General features: G+C 44.3%; 1 protein-coding gene across 1 annotated transcript in view; it reads right to left on the bottom strand.

Annotated features, from left to right (window-relative positions):
- The window catches only part of LOC124606647 (rho-related BTB domain-containing protein 1), a 385,021-nt gene that overhangs the window by 170,982 nt on the left and 198,104 nt on the right, over positions 1–15,935 (bottom strand). Inside the window, exon 2 of the mRNA XM_047138648.1 lies at positions 5,579–5,734. Within this exon, the coding sequence (XP_046994604.1) occupies positions 5,579–5,734 (156 nt within the window). The remainder of the gene's footprint in view (positions 1–5,578; positions 5,735–15,935) is intronic.

Here is a 15,935-nt window from a genome sequence, read left to right as displayed (position 1 = left end):
GAGCTCACTCTTATTATCAAATCGGTTACTTCAAGGACAGCTCCGAGCCAGACGCCCAGTAGCGTGCACACCACTGATCCCAAACCAACGGCATTCGCGACGTCAGTGGTGTCAAGCGAGAGCTCATTGGAGGGCAGAGTGGAGGTCTGTTGTTTTTTCTGATGAAAGCTGGTTCTACCTTGATGCCAGTGATTGGTTAAGAGGAGGTTAACAACCTACCTGTATGCATGTTAGACACACTGGACCTACACCTGGAGTTATGGTCTGGGGTGCGATTTAGTATGACAGCAGGAGCACTCTTGTGGTTATCGCACGCACCCTAACTGCAAATCTGTATGCCATTCACGAACAGTGTTCCAGGGTGGATGAGTTCCCAACTGGGTAACGCTCGCTCGCATACCTCTAATGTAATCCAATACAAGCTCTACAGATTGTCGGCACATTGCCCTGGCCTAATCGATCACCAGATCTGTCTCCAAACTGGCACATACGGGACATCATTGAACAACTCCATCATCATTCACAACCAACATTAACCGTCCCTGTTATTGATCGACCAAGTGAAACAGGCATGGAACTCCATTCCATAACATGACATCCACCACCTCTACATTTGCATTTGTATTCAACATTCTGGCAGTTACATCGGTTCTTAATGTACCAGCAGATCATATTTTCAAAGGCTTATCTCGCGCTTGCATTAGCCTATTATCCTGCAATGTTAATCACTTACATATGTTACCTAGACAAACGTATCTCCGAAATTTCATTACTCTACATTAATTATTTTTTGGTGCTGCGACTTTTTCGTCACCATATATGTAGCACTGGTGAGGGGGTGAAAAAAAGTGTAGCCTACCACACGCAAATGCTCGTACTTTATTCATCCAGTATTTGAGAATGAGAGCTCTTAGTAATTGCTATTAACTTTAGAGATAGCATTAAACCTTTACGAAACTTTTCTCGCTGACAACTCCAAAACTGCCGCATGAAGCATGACGTTTTAATTTATTACTTCTCTACTACTAACTCTATTTGTAACACAGTTCATAGAAAGTAGTCACATATATGGCTGGATGTACCTGCAAAATATGTCATCGTACTACACGTTGTTCAGAAGACAGGACGTGATATTGAGCTGCGTGAAATTGCAGCGCGAAATTCACTAGAAATACAGGTAAATACGCGTGAAATATGCTACATACATGTGAAATAGATTTGACTTGTGCGTACGCGGGCAGTGACATTGTGGTGTGCGTACTGTAAGACCTTTGGTACACACACCATCAGATTATTTGACTTGTCGCTCTAACGAAGTAGGCGAGTGTCAGCAATATGTCTCGTGGTCTTATCGTGGCGTGTTTATCTTCTGCCGTTAGGTCAGACAATAGAAATACCACTTGCACGCTTAGAGTAGCAGATTGACGGTGACCAACTTTAAACAGAACTTGATTAATTTTCACTCACATTTATTAAAATAATAACAAGCATAAACATTACGTAACTTGATTCTGGATGCTATTTACAATTGACAATCTGAAGTTCCTTTGGTCTTGGTACGTTAATCTCATTCTCACATATCTCTGATACTTGACAAAGTGTCTATACATTTCTCTTCATGGCTATGTACAGGAATATGATAATCTTGTTAGGTGCAGACTGAAACTTGACTATAGACTGGTACAGACTAATGGAAACTGGTGCAGACTGGTACAGACTGGTGCAGACAAATGCAGACTGACTATTCGGAGGTCTGTACACTCGTTATAATACTTCGTGCGTTCAGGTATCACTGCACGAGTGTGATCCGCGAGGAGAAAAGGTTCTAAGTTAGCAGCAATCTCATTGGCTGCGTTACATGTTAATACGCAGATCGACGGAAGCAGAATTTGGTCCGTCTCTGAGGCAGCACCATCTGGTAGTGCGGAGACGGACGAGCGCTGCGCCTGCGCTGTTGTGCTTAGCAGGGCGCGCTCTAGTGGGAAAGTTGTGTACGCACTGACTACGCGGAACTATGTACACAACAGACATGGGTAGGAAGTTCGTCCTAAGCCCCTGGAACGATTCAACCAAATTTGGTGGATATATTAGTTACGATATGAAATGAAATACTGTGGGGTTAAGAAACACCAGCCTCCTCTTGGGGTGAGTTTGATAATGTGGTCAGAGAGGGGTGAAGGAGGAGATGGACAGACAATGAGGAGGGAAGGAGGAAATGAGTACAGATAGGGAGAGGAGGAAATGGACAGAGAGAGTGGAGAGGAACAGATAGACAGAGAGAGGGTAGAGGAGTAGATGGATAGGGACAAGGGGAGGAATAGATGGACAGAGAGCGAGAGAGAGCCAAGAGGACATCGACAGAGAGTGGGAGGTGGAGAGGGTGGATGGAGAGGAGCGGGAAAGAGGAGATGGACCGAGAGGGGGGTGGGGGAGGAGGAGGAGATAGACTAATAGAAGAATGGCATAAATTCGTACCCAGGCAATGATTGATACACAGCTATGTCTACATATACGTCTGCAGAGAACAAGCAGTGTCGGAACGTTCTTAAGAGAGACTTGTTGCAGTGATTTCTGGCTCTCCATACGCACCGAGACAATTATGATCTTTGCTCTGCTAAGTATGTCGCAAACAGCCGTAAAATTATTTACGCCCTTGTCCTACACATTGTGTAATTCGTCACTCGATCGCCGTAAAAATGTTTCCCGTGAAGTAAATGAGTGAGTTGCGAGCAGTATAAGTTCTGTCAACTTTTCGCATTGTGTCAAAATTTGATGTCTTTTTTCCGATGTCGCACGGTTTGCTGGCCCGGAAGTGACTCGCGCCGCAAATCTTCCAAGACATAACTTTTGTGATGGCGCATACGCGTGGGTAGTGAGCTTTGGGATTAATTTTTTTGTTATAACTCACTGTTTAACCGAGGGTAACACCGCGGGACGCATCTACAGGCTGGCGCACGAAATGTGTTACCAATTGTTTCTTTCACAATTTACGACGCACATTAGATATCCCGCTGGGATCTCTACAGCAGTACCAGCAGAGCTTGGGAAAACAAATGAGTTACGAAATGACGTGTAATTCACGATACTGCCACTAGGAGACTTGTAAGCAGCAATGGCTGACAATGGAAGACTGATGACACAGCAACGATCGGCAATTGTGTTACTTTTTCATGAAATGAAAAGCCTTGTTGTGACTCAGAGGCGTTTTCGACAACAGTTTAACACACGATGGGTTCCTTGCGAGAAGACCATCTACAGGTTGTACGATAAATGTGTACAGGAAGGAAAAGTATTGGAAGGGAAGCGACCTCGGCCTAAGCCTGTTTGTTCGCCGGAGAATATTGAAGCGGTACGAGTTGCTGTACAGAGAAGTCCCGGGAAATCGTGTAGAAAGGCAGCAGTGCAACTGGGAACATCCAGCCGCTCCTTTCAACGCATTCTTAAAAGTGACCTCCATATGTACCCATACAAGATGACCTGTGCACAGAAGCTCACTGAAGAACACAAGCAGCAGAGACTACTGTTTGCTCAGTGGGCGGAGGATAGGGAAGAAACTCTCAACAACGTTTGGTTTTCAGACGAGGCACATTTTCATTGAGACGATGTGGTTAACAAACAAAATGTATGCTTCTGGGCCACTGAAAACCCACAAGTGCTTCATGAACGACAACATTATGCTCCGAGGATTACAGCGTGGGCAGCAATTTCCAGTCACGGACTTATTGTACCCTTTTTCTTTGAAGAAACTGTGAACAGCGAGCGTTATTTGATCATGCTTCGCAATAGCTTAATCCCACAGCTTCTTACTGCTGCCTTACCCTTCAACACGCAGTGGTTCATGCAAGATGGAGCAAGGCCACATACTGCAAACACTGCATTGGAGTTTTTACACGAGCATTTCGACATGCGGATCATTTCATTCAGGTTTTCAGGTCGCTTCAATGACGGACAAAATTGGCCCCCCAATAGTCCAGACCTCAATCCATGTGACTTTTTTCTTTGAGGGTACCTAAAGGAAAAAATTTTCCCGAAACGTTCACGTGATTTAATGGAGCTCAGAAGATTTATTATTCAAGCTTGCAGTGAAATTGCGGAAGACATGTGCCGTAGGGTAATCACTAACTTCAGTGTTCGTTTGAAGGAAGTTAGGAAACGAAATGGTGGACATATTGAGCATGTGCTGAGTTAGAACAAATCTCCATGGACGGCTCTTCATTGTAGTACATGTTCCTCTCAGATTGTATTGACAATAAAGTTTATATTCAAAAACAAAATGGTAACACATTTCATGCGCCATCCTGTAGTAAACTACGTTTTCATTGCTTGTTCCTAGATTTTGTTACTACATTTCGAACTTTTAGTACAAAGGATAATCACTCATAACCTCATTTTCACTGTTGGGGTGCCTAGCTGCACAGCAGACGCAGTTTTGGAGCTGACGAGTAAAGGAAAATGACCACTCGACATAGACGAGAATCACAAGGGAACCTCCCCATCGCACCCCCCTCAGATGTAGTTATAAGTTGGCACAGCTGATAGGCCTTGAAAAACTGAACACAGATCAATCGAGAAAACAGGAAGAAGTTGTGTGGAACTATGAAAAAAATAAGCAAAATATACGAACTGAGTAGTTCATGCATAACGTAGGCAATTTCAAGGAGGAAGTGATATGACGAGTGCTGTGGTGCCATGGTTAGCGTGAGCAGCTGCGGAATGACAGGTCTTTGGTTCTAGTCTCCCTCAAGTGGAAATTTTAATTTTTTATTTTCAGACAATTATTATCTGTCCGTCCTATGCGAGGTAACTGCGCCGTAGTATGGGGACGCTACACCTAAACAAACTTCGAAACACACGACGTCAGTCGACTACAACGCACGGAAGAGAGAGTATCTATCCCTCCTAACGAGGCTCCCTGGCTGGCAGTTGACTGTTCGCTACTTTGGACGATAGTGCATTAAATACGTGAGATGTATTCCGTGGACAATATGAATCCAGCAAATATAGCGGACGGACGGACAGATAATAATTGCCTGAAAATAAAAAAATTAAAATTTTCACCCGAGGGAAGACTTGCGTATACTGCGCATGGACTACTCAGTTTGTATATTTTGCTTATTTTTTTCATAGTTCCACATAACTTCTTCCTGTTTTCTCGATTGATCTGTGTTCAGTTTTTCAAGGCCTATCCTCTTTGCCAACTTATAACTAAATCTGAGGGGGGTGCGATGGGGAGGTTCCCTTGTCAGTACAGGAACGAAACGCCAGAGGCGCTGGCGTAAACTCACTTGTCTCGACTAGTAAGCTGGAACAATAAGCCTATCGTTTTAGGTAACTGAAAACAGCAACGCGCAGGAAGGACATCTGGCCGCAAAGTTAAACAAAATAAATTTGCCAAAGCTCGAGAACAGCAGAGGCAGTAACTAAATGGGGTAAATAGCTAAATATATCTATTTAGACGCCTTTCGGGTTGCGGCCTTGGAACATCTGTGGTTCGGCTGAAAGTAAAAGCCTGTGACGGACACAGAACTTAGCGGTCACAAAACGCACAAGAGCAGGACGCGCACTGAGTGGTACTCACGTCTTTGTAGATGCGGTACTGGTCGATGGCCCAGACGGTGGGGACGTGCGTCGTCAGCAGCTGCGACAGGGAGACGTGCTTGTTGCAGGCCCGCGCGCAGATGAGGCGCGTCTTGCCCACGGCGGTGTCGCCCACAACCACGCATTTCACCAGCTCCTGATGGGGTTGTTCATTATCCATTATCGACAGCCATTACCTAGGCAGCACCTGCAACAAGTCGAGAAACTACGGTCACTCACACCGTACTACATACTTAGTAAATCACAGTTCGAATTTCAGAAATGCTGTTCCACTGAGACAGCAATATACAGTTTCACTGTCCACATAATAGAGTCTTTAAATAGTAAAATGTCACCAGTAGGAATATTCTGTGACTTATCCAAAGCATTTGATAGCGTGAACCATGACATTATGTTAGACAAATTACAACGCCATGGTACTCGTATAAATGGAACAGCATATGACTGGTTTAAGTCATATCTACAGAACAGGAAGCAAAAAGTCTCTTTATATGCTTCAAGTGATTCAAAGGAGTTTGCCACTTCATCTAACTGGGGTGAAATTACATTAGGTGTTCCACAAGGTTCGACCATGGGTCCCCTCCTGTTCTTGATATATGTGAATGACCTCCCTTCTTATGTGAAACAATATGTTGAACTGTTTGCTGATGATACAAGCATAATTATTAATCCAGTAAAAGAAAGTCCGATAGAAAATGATACAAATAAGGTCTTTGGAAAAGCTATTAATTGGTTTTCTGCGAATGGGCTTGCTCTGAACTTTGAAAAAAACAAAAAAAAAAAAAAACACAGTACATCCAATTTTCTGCTGCAAAAACTATAATTCCGTCAATAAACATAACACATGAAAAGAAGTCTGTAGCCAGGATAGAGCATACAAAGTTTTTGGCGTACATATAGATGAGAATCTCAATTGGAAAAAGTCATATTTTAGATCTCCTAAAGCGGCTAGGTTCACCAACTTTTGCAATCAGAATAATTGCCAATTTTGAGGATGTAGGAATTAGTAAGCAAACATACTTTGCATACTTCCACTCTCTGATGTCATACGGAATAATATTCTGGGGCAACTCAACACTTAGGCAACAGGTATTCACTGCTCAAAAGAAAGTAGTTAGAATAATGTGTGGGGTTCATAGTCGCGCATCTTGTACGCATCTGTTTAAAAAGTTAGGAATTCTTACAACTGCTTCACAGTAAATTTACTCAGTAATGAAATGTTTTCTCAACAACATGGATCAGTTTAAAATCAACAGCGACATTCATGATTACAATACCAGAAAAAAGAAAGACCTACACTATCCTTTATTTAACCTATCTTTGGCACAGAAAGGGGTAAAATATGCTGCTATAAAGCTTTTTGATAAATTACCAGATGAAATAAAATGTCTGCCAGACATAGTTTAAAAAAAAAAATTGAAATCATACCTCCTTGACAACTCCTTCTATACCATGGATGAATTCTTGAATATGAGTAAATGAATCTAGAGATATAATATATGCATTTTGTGCCATTTAATGCAATGGGATAGATAATAGAAATATTTAGGTATAACACTATAATGTAAAAAAAAAAACAACTTGTTTCCTGTGTGAATTTCTTGTGCATTTGACACATTCCACATCATAACGGTTTTTCCGTGCTATTTATCAATGGAACACGTAACTAAGAAACTAACTATCCGTTAGTGTCTTGTTTGTGTTATTATTAATCGTTGTTAATACATTACTGGAAAATGAAATAAGACCACCAAGAGGTCATTGACCCAGCAGAGGGAAATTTTATTGACACACTCTTGAGGACGTACACAACAAATGATCCACCAAGAAGTCTTTGACCAGCAAAGGGAAATTTTATTGACACCTTCTCGAGGACGTACACAAAAAATGATCACAGAGACCGAGCCATAAGCATCTGAGCACATTCAACAGGGCGTGCGAAATATCAGTGCTAGTACCCTGTATACTCTCCTTTTGCAGCTCTGCAGTCGGCTATTCTCCCATGGAGACGATCGTCGTGATGACGAATGTAGTCTTGCGAAATGACTTGCCACGCAGTTTCCACCTGGTGCCTCAATTTGGCCAGATTTTCTGCAAGACTTGCGTACCGCGCAAGGTGTCGTTTCATTCAGTCCCAAACGTGCCCAATGAGGGATAGATCTGGGGATCGTGCTGACCAGGGTAGTTCATGCACACCTTGCAGAGCAAATTGTGGGTGCCACGGGATACGTGTGGATGTGCATTGTCATGTTGGAAAAGGACATTGCCTTGTTGGTGCATGAAACGGTAGCACAACGGGTTTGAGACGTTCTAAATGTACCATGCACTGTTCGATGTTCTCTCTACAGTCGCCAGAGTATGGTTCCCCACACCACGATGCCAGATGTTGGCCCTGGGTGTCTCTGTCGTATACACTCCAGACATTGGCGCTCACCTGCGCGACGCCACACACGCGTACGACCGCCACTGACACCAAGGAAGAAACGAGTCTCGTAACTGAAGAAACAAATCTCCATTCGTCCTTCCATTAGCGCATGGCGACGGGCTGCACAATGTTGAGACGTGGGCGGATGACGCCCTAACGGCCCGAAGTATTGTAGTCCTGCTTCACACGGTCGCGAATGGTCTTTGCTGAAACCCAACAGAACAACAGTGTACCTAATTTGTTATGAACTCGCCGTGCGGCCTGATAGGCACCCCGTTAAGATGCGACAATCTTGGTGTGCATCTATGCGTCCCCCCTGTCCGGACCCATGTTGGCAGGCATATCCACCTTCTGCTAAACACTGTTGACAAAATCCATGCACTTGGAGGCCTCTCGTCCCACGTGTAGCTCAGTTCTGAGGTATGACCACGCAGCCGCCCGCAGAACTTTTTTACATCTCGCTCAAACTCCGTCAGTCGCACAATCGGTTCACATGCACACTGCCATGGCCTACCTACAATGTTGCAGTCACAGACGCGAGCTCCGGATGCTATGGCAAACCGGCTGCTACTAGCTCTGGAGGTGGACGACTGCTGTGAAGCTTGCAACATTCCGTGGCTGATAACGCAGTTCCTGGTTAGTCCGGAGCGCAGCGCGTTTGATCTTCGCATTAACTGCTTTCTCGTAGTGTCCCGGGCAAGTACGGCATGCATTAGTCCTTGCGTCAAGGTGTTTTTTTTTTCATTTTCCAATAATGTACCTTTACTGAGATTCGAGCCGAAGTTTATTGCTCATGGCGCCTTTCGTAACACGTATTGAGATTAGTCATAAAGTTTAAGTACACTACTGGCCATTAAAATTGCTACACCACGAAGAAATGCAGATGATAAACGGGTATTCATTGGACAAATATATTATACTAGAACTGACATGTGATTACATTTTCACGCAATTTGGGTGGATAGATCCTGAGAAATCAGTACCCAGAACAACCATCTCTGGCCGTAATAATGGCCATGATACGCCTGGGCATTGAGTCAAACAGAGCTTGGATGGGGTGTACAGGTACAGCTGCCCATGCAGCTTCAACACGATACCACAGTTCATCAAGAGTAGTGATTGGCGCATTGTGACGAGCCAGTTGCTCGGCCACCATTGACCAGACGTTTTCAATTCGTGAGAGATCTAGAGAATGTGCTGGCCAGGGCAGCAGTCGAACATTTTCTGTACCCAGAAAGGCCCGTACAGCACCTGCAACATGCGGTCGTGCATTCTCCTGCTGAAATGTAGGGTTTCGCAGGGATCGAATGAAGGGTAGAGCCACGGGTCGTAACACATCAGAAATGTAACGTCCACTGTTCAAAGTGCCGTCAATGTGAACAAGAGGCGACCGAGACGTGTAACCAATGGCACCCCATACCATCACGCCGGGTGATACGCCAGTATGTCGACGACGAATACACGCTTCCATTGTGCGTTCACCGCGATGTCGCCAGACACGGATGTGACCATCATGATGCTGTAAAGAGAACCTGGATTCATCCGAAAAAATGGCGTTTTGCCATTCGTGCACCCATGTTCGTCGTTGAATACACCATCGTAGGCGCTCCTGTCTGTGATGCAGCGTCAAGGGTAACCGCAACCACGGTCTCCGAGCTGATAGTCCATGCTGCTGCAAACGTCGTCGAACTGTTCGTGCAGATGGTTGGTGTCTTGCAAACGTCCCCATCTGCTGGCTGAGGGATCGAAACGTGGCTGCACGATCCGTTACAGCCATGCGGATAAGATGCCTGTCATCTCGACTGCTAGTGATAAAAGGCCGTTGGGATCCAGCACGGCTTTCCGCATTACCCTCCTGAACCCACCGATTCCATATTCTGCTAACAGTGATTGGATCTCGACCAACGCGAGCAGCAATGTCGCGATACCATAAACCGCAATCGCGATAGGCTACAATCCGACCTTTATCAAAGTCAGAAACGTGATGGTACGCATTTCTCCTCCTTACACGAGGCATCACAACAACGTTTCACCAGGCATCGCCGGTCAACTGCTGTTTGTCTATGAGAAATCGGTTGGAAACCTTCCTCACGTCAGAATGTTGCAGGTGTCGCCATCGGCGCCAACTTTGTGTGAATGCTCTGAAAAGCTAATCATTTGCATATCACAGAATCTTCTTCCTGTCGGTTAAATTTCGCGTCTGTAGCACGTCATCTTCGTGGTGTAGCAATTTTAATGTCCAGTAGTGTAATTGCCTCGAAAAAATACAGTTACATAATCAATTTTTTGTTTGTTTGCAGGCACGTGTCTGCATCAATCGCACACATTCAGATTGTCGCGCCACAGTAACGCAGCACGCCGCTAGAGGCCCAAAACAAAATGTTACAGCTCATTATCAGAGCGGAGTATCGTGCGCTTGTTAGTGTTTATATACTGAGAGGGCAACGATCCATGTTGCGCTGGTGGAAATGTACAGCAACAATGCACCACAGTGGTCAGGTGGCTCAGACGCTGCCAACGTGGTCAACCAAGTCAGAATGAAGTAGCACACTATAACGGGGAATCGCAAGGGAAATGGAGACCCTACTGGAGTTATACGTTCGAGGCGATAGCGGAAAAGTAAAAACAGTCATGGATCAGTTTTCAGTATCTTACACGACATTTTGAACTGTCACTGTCTACTCACCCTAATCCAAAGAGACCGCCGAACCGAAGCATCAGCGGATAGATTGCGGCTGTCAGGCCAATCTACGAGCGCTGTCTATAAAGTTCTCGGCCTCAAACAGAGATCGCTGCACTACTCGTGTGATTTTTTCCCTCTCACGTTGGTACACGTGTTAGTACACGCCACACAAAATTGCAAGTCATTCCAGGCAGCAGTTCGTAGTAGTTGCGATGCGCGTGGCGTTGCAAATAGAAAAATCAAATATCGTCCAGTGATTAAATTCTTAGTAGAAGAAGCTTTAACACCGACTGAAATTCATTTGCGGCTTGTAAATGTGGTTGATGGTTCTTCACCTTCAGTTTCCACCATGAAGAAACGGACGGCCGAATTTAAACGTGGCCGTGAAAGCGTCCAAGATGATCCACGCGAACGACATCCTAAAAGTGCACGTTCACCGGAAATCATCGACAAAGTGCATGATATGAATTTGGAAGGTCGGCGTATAGAATTGCATGGAACTGATAATGCTCTAGGGATATCAGAGGGCTTCCCGCGCCCGGGTTCCCGGGTTCGATTCCCGGCGGGGTCAGGGATTTTCTCTGCCTCGTGATGACTGGGTGTTGTGTAATGTCCTTAGGTTAGTTAGGTTTAAGTGGTTCTAAGTTCTAGGGGACTGATGACCATAGATGTTAAGTCCCATAGTGCTCAGAGCCATTTGAGCCATCTCAGAGGAAGAACAACATTGTTAGCAACAAATCAATAGAGACAGTAACAATCGTAATAAATATCTTGAGTAAGTCGCTGAAATGAGGTAAAGTGGACTGCCCACATAAAACCGACTACAGGAAAAGCAGATATCAGGCTGAGAGTCAGTAGGAAAATACTGATGAAATATACGAGGACATGCTGAAAAGTAATACCTCCAATTTTTTATGCGGAAACTCTTAAAGCCTTCTTAATAAAACAAACGTAATTAGCAATCTAAATGATCACCTGTGATCACACGATTGAACCATTCGTGGTCATTGGCAATCCTCTCAAGAAGATCAACGCACATATTTCTTCGATAGTCCTTCTGCTCATTTGTGAAGTTTTTCGGCACCATCTTTCGCATGTGCAAATCTTCAGACAAAATTAGAGGTACGGTGGAAGTGTGTAACAGGTCACCCATCATCCTTATTTCAAACGTCGGTGTGATCTCATAACAGTACATACATTTACGACGTTTTCGTCACTTTTTGAAGATGGTCGCCCCGTGTCAGGGTCATCTGCAACATGTTCTCGGCCTTCCAAAAATGATTTGTGCCAGCGGGGAACTGGACCTCTTGATAAGAAATATTCCTCCTAGGCCTGTTTCAGCTTCTTAAAGGTCCCACTTGCTGATTCCTCAAGTGTAACACAAAAACTGATGGCATAATGTTGCTCTAAATTCCGCTGTTCCATTTTCGCAACACACAACAAAAATACATTTTCACTGATGGCGCTCTCAGAAACCTCGTGATGGATGTACGGAGCTGAAACTCGGACTGAGCATCTGGAAGGGATCAACACATCGGTCTACACTAGCATAACAACACAGTGGTGCCATATCACTCGTTGTGTTGTCAGTCTCATTGGTTTTCTCATACACCTCGTAGTTACGTTACATGCCACAATTCTTCATCGGTCTCACCGGATTAGGAAAGGACGGGGAAGGAAGTCGGCCGTGCCCTTTCAAAGCAACCATCCCGGCATTTGCCTGGAGTGATTTAGGGAAATCACGGAAAACCTAAATCAGGATGGCCGAACGCGGGATTGAACCGTCGTCCTCCCGAATGCGAGTCCAGCGTCTAACCACTGCGCCACCTTGCTCGATCACAATTCTTAGCCCTCTAGTGGCACAGGGCTGCAAATAACATTTGTTTTATTTAAAAAGCTTCAAGAGTTTTCGCATAAAAAATTCGGAAGCATCACCTTTCAACACGTCCTTGTACTACATTCATGTAAGAACCGGGTTACAAAATATCCATTCGACCGATTTTTGAGTAGTTTTCGTCACTCTGGGACTTTTATCAGGTACGATTAATCGAAGATATTCAGATATACCAAAGAAGAACGAGTTCATTTAGCAAGCGCGAGAGAGTTACGAAGGGGCTTACCAAACTCCAGTGGCAGTCTATACAAGAGATGCATTGCCAAAAATCACAAAGAGATTTACGGTTAAAATTCCGAAAGACTATGTCCTAGGAAGAGTCTGGTAACGTTCTCCCAGGACGGGAAAATTGGAGAAACTAGCGCTCCTACCGAAATTTACCGACAGTTATTTTTCCAATGCACCGCTTTCGAATAGAACAGAATAAAAGAGGGGAGAATGATACTAGTACCGGAAGCACTCTCCAACACACACTGGAGGCAAAGTATGAAGTCATGTAAATATACAAATTCGGAAATTTTTAATTGATACTGAAACTCCATCGTGGAGAGGCACATAACCTGTTTAAGTTGTCAACTCAATGACATTTTTCCACGATATAATCAACCTATATAAATGTTACAGTTGTTGTCTTGGTGTGATATACGAATGAACGTATCGCATCATCGACTGCTGCACTACTTTCTTCCACAGGACACCTGAGACGCTGCTTGAAAGAGACGTAGTGGCTCCAGTTACGAAACACAACTTTAACGACTGGAAGAGTGTTGTCCTATCTACGAGGGTGGTTTGAAAAGTTCTCGGAATCACCACGAGAGGTCAGCGGTAGCGCAACGAGTTGTTCACGTGGTATTTGTTGGACTGTTGCCCGTAAACATGTGCCACGTCAGTGCTCTTGGAAGAGAGCTGTCGCGGTGGTGTGGCTGTGCTGTTGTTCCCGCGAAGTGATTTGTAAAGATCGAAAAAATCGAGATTCGAGCAGTGATTAAGTACTTCGTAAAGAAAGGCATGAAAGCAAAGGACATTCAAGCCGATTTCCAGAATATACTGGGGGACTCTGCTCCTTCATATTCAACTGTTGCCAAGTGGATAAATGAATTTAAATTTGGTCGGGAGAGCTTAGATGACGATCCGCGAAGTGGTCGGCCAAGATGTGTCACTACTCCAGAAATCATGCAAAAGTGCACAAAATGGTCATGGTGGAGCGCCGATTGAAAGCGCATGAAATTGCTCACGCTTGCCAGATGTCATCCGAAAGGGTATATCACTTTTTAAATGAAGAATTAGAAATGAAAAAATTATCTGCTAGACGAGTGCCGCAACTATTGACGCTGCATCAAAAACATGAGCCGTCGCCATGGCAAAATTACACGAACTAAGGTGTGAATTGTTGCCACACGCCGACCGGTGTGGCTGTGCGGTTCTAGGCGCTTCAGTCTGGAACCGCGTGACCGCTACGGTCGCAGGTTCGAATCCTGCCTCGGACATGGATGTGTGTGATGTCCTTAGGTTAGTTAGGTTTAAGTAGTTCTAAGTTCTAGGGGACTGATGACCAAAGATGTTAAGTCCCATACTGCTCAGAGCCATTTGAACCATTTTTGTCGGCACACCCGCCTTATTCGACTGATATGGCTTCGTCAGACTTCCGTCTCTTCCCAAAACCGAAAATTTTTCTTGGTGGGTGAAGATTCACTTCAAAGGAAGAATTGATAGCCGGAGTCGACAACTATTTTGCAGGCCTGGAGGAAAATCATTTTCGAGATGGGATCAAGGCACTGTATCATCGTTGGACCAAGTGCATTGATCTACAAGGAGGCTACACTGAAAAACAAAAAAAGTTTCTATGATGTAAATACTTTTTTTTTCAATTCCGTTCCGAGAACTTTTGAAATCACCCTCGTACAAGGCACTGCAGGTTATGCTCTCGATTGACGCCTTTGGCACAGAATGAAACTTGAGTCTCGGAAGACTAGAGTCTTACATGAATGAATGACATTAGTTTGTTGTAGAATTACGGAACATATTTTATGCTTGCATAAACAGATTTTGGAGAGCAAAAATCTCTTCTGTAGTAATCAGTACTGATGATAATAATCAATACTGATGACGCAAGCATAGTGTGAAACTTAGTTTCCTCGCTCTGTTCAGTCAGTAGGTGCTTGAGGCTGTGGATAGTGGGACTCAAGTTTAAGCCGCATTTGACCACTTCCGAAGTCTTGTATACAGTTCCGAATCGCCGCTTAGTAATCAAAATACAGTACTGTTCACGATGTACAGTATAAATAACCTGGCAGACAACGTTTTTACCATGCTGGGGCTTGTGTCAATTATTCATTGAAATCAGTTCGTTACACACGCAGATATACATGAAGATGGTCGTTTCTTAGTTTAAAGGTTGAAAGATGATTCTCAACATAAATAATCAGACAAAAACATAGAGTAGGAATATCTGTACCAAGTTATTCAATAAATTGCAAAAAATCGTCTAAGTTGCAATATTAATTTTCCTTATTGATAACTAGATTCGAGCCCTAATCTCTTTATCAAATCATCCACTAAGCCATGCAGTTCCACCTATTATGACAGCCACATGACTGTTCATTTTAGTCCACCGGGGGCCGAACCGCACAATAACCCTGGGTTCGGTGTGGGGCGGCGGAGGGTTGAAGTGGACTGCCGTAGTCGTCGTGGGGTTGTGGACCACTGCGGCTGCGGTGGGGACGGAGCCTCTCCGTCGTTTCTAGGTCCCCGGTTAACATACAATACTGTCAATGATAGGTACCGAAAACGTCTAATTATAGTTATCACGTTGGTGAAAGTGACTTAATATATTGAGAAATGTCTAAACAAATTATAATAAAATAAAAATAATGTCGGGCTAATTTATGTGGCTGTAAGACCATATACACTCTGATCAAAAGTATCCAGACACTCCTATGTAATGCGGAAGTGACCCTAGATGTGAGAAGTGGCAGATCCGCCAGTATAAAAGGAGGCGGGGAGTACTGTGTTGTCAGTAGAGAAGCAGTAACAGCAAAATGAGTTAGTTAGGAGAGCTCAGTGGCGGTACATGGACTTGTCATTGGTTGTCACCTGAGTAACAGATCCACCAGGGACATTTCACTCCTTCTAAAGTCGACTGTTGGTGATGTGACTGTGGAATGTAAATGCGAAGCATCAATCACAGTAACACCAAGGCCAGCCAGACTTCACGTATTGACAAACACGGACAGTCAAGCACTGCAGAGAATGGTTGTAAAAAATCGCAAGAAATCGGCCGAAGGAATTACTCGTGAGTTTCAAACGGCTACCAGCCGTCCAGTTAGCACAATGAC

This window comes from Schistocerca americana, chromosome 3 (genome assembly GCF_021461395.2).
Source record: "Schistocerca americana isolate TAMUIC-IGC-003095 chromosome 3, iqSchAmer2.1, whole genome shotgun sequence".
In the NCBI taxonomy this organism is placed as follows: domain Eukaryota; kingdom Metazoa; phylum Arthropoda; class Insecta; order Orthoptera; family Acrididae; genus Schistocerca; species Schistocerca americana.
The sequence above is the reverse complement of the archived record's forward strand: the minus strand, read 5'-3'. Positions and strand labels throughout refer to the sequence as shown.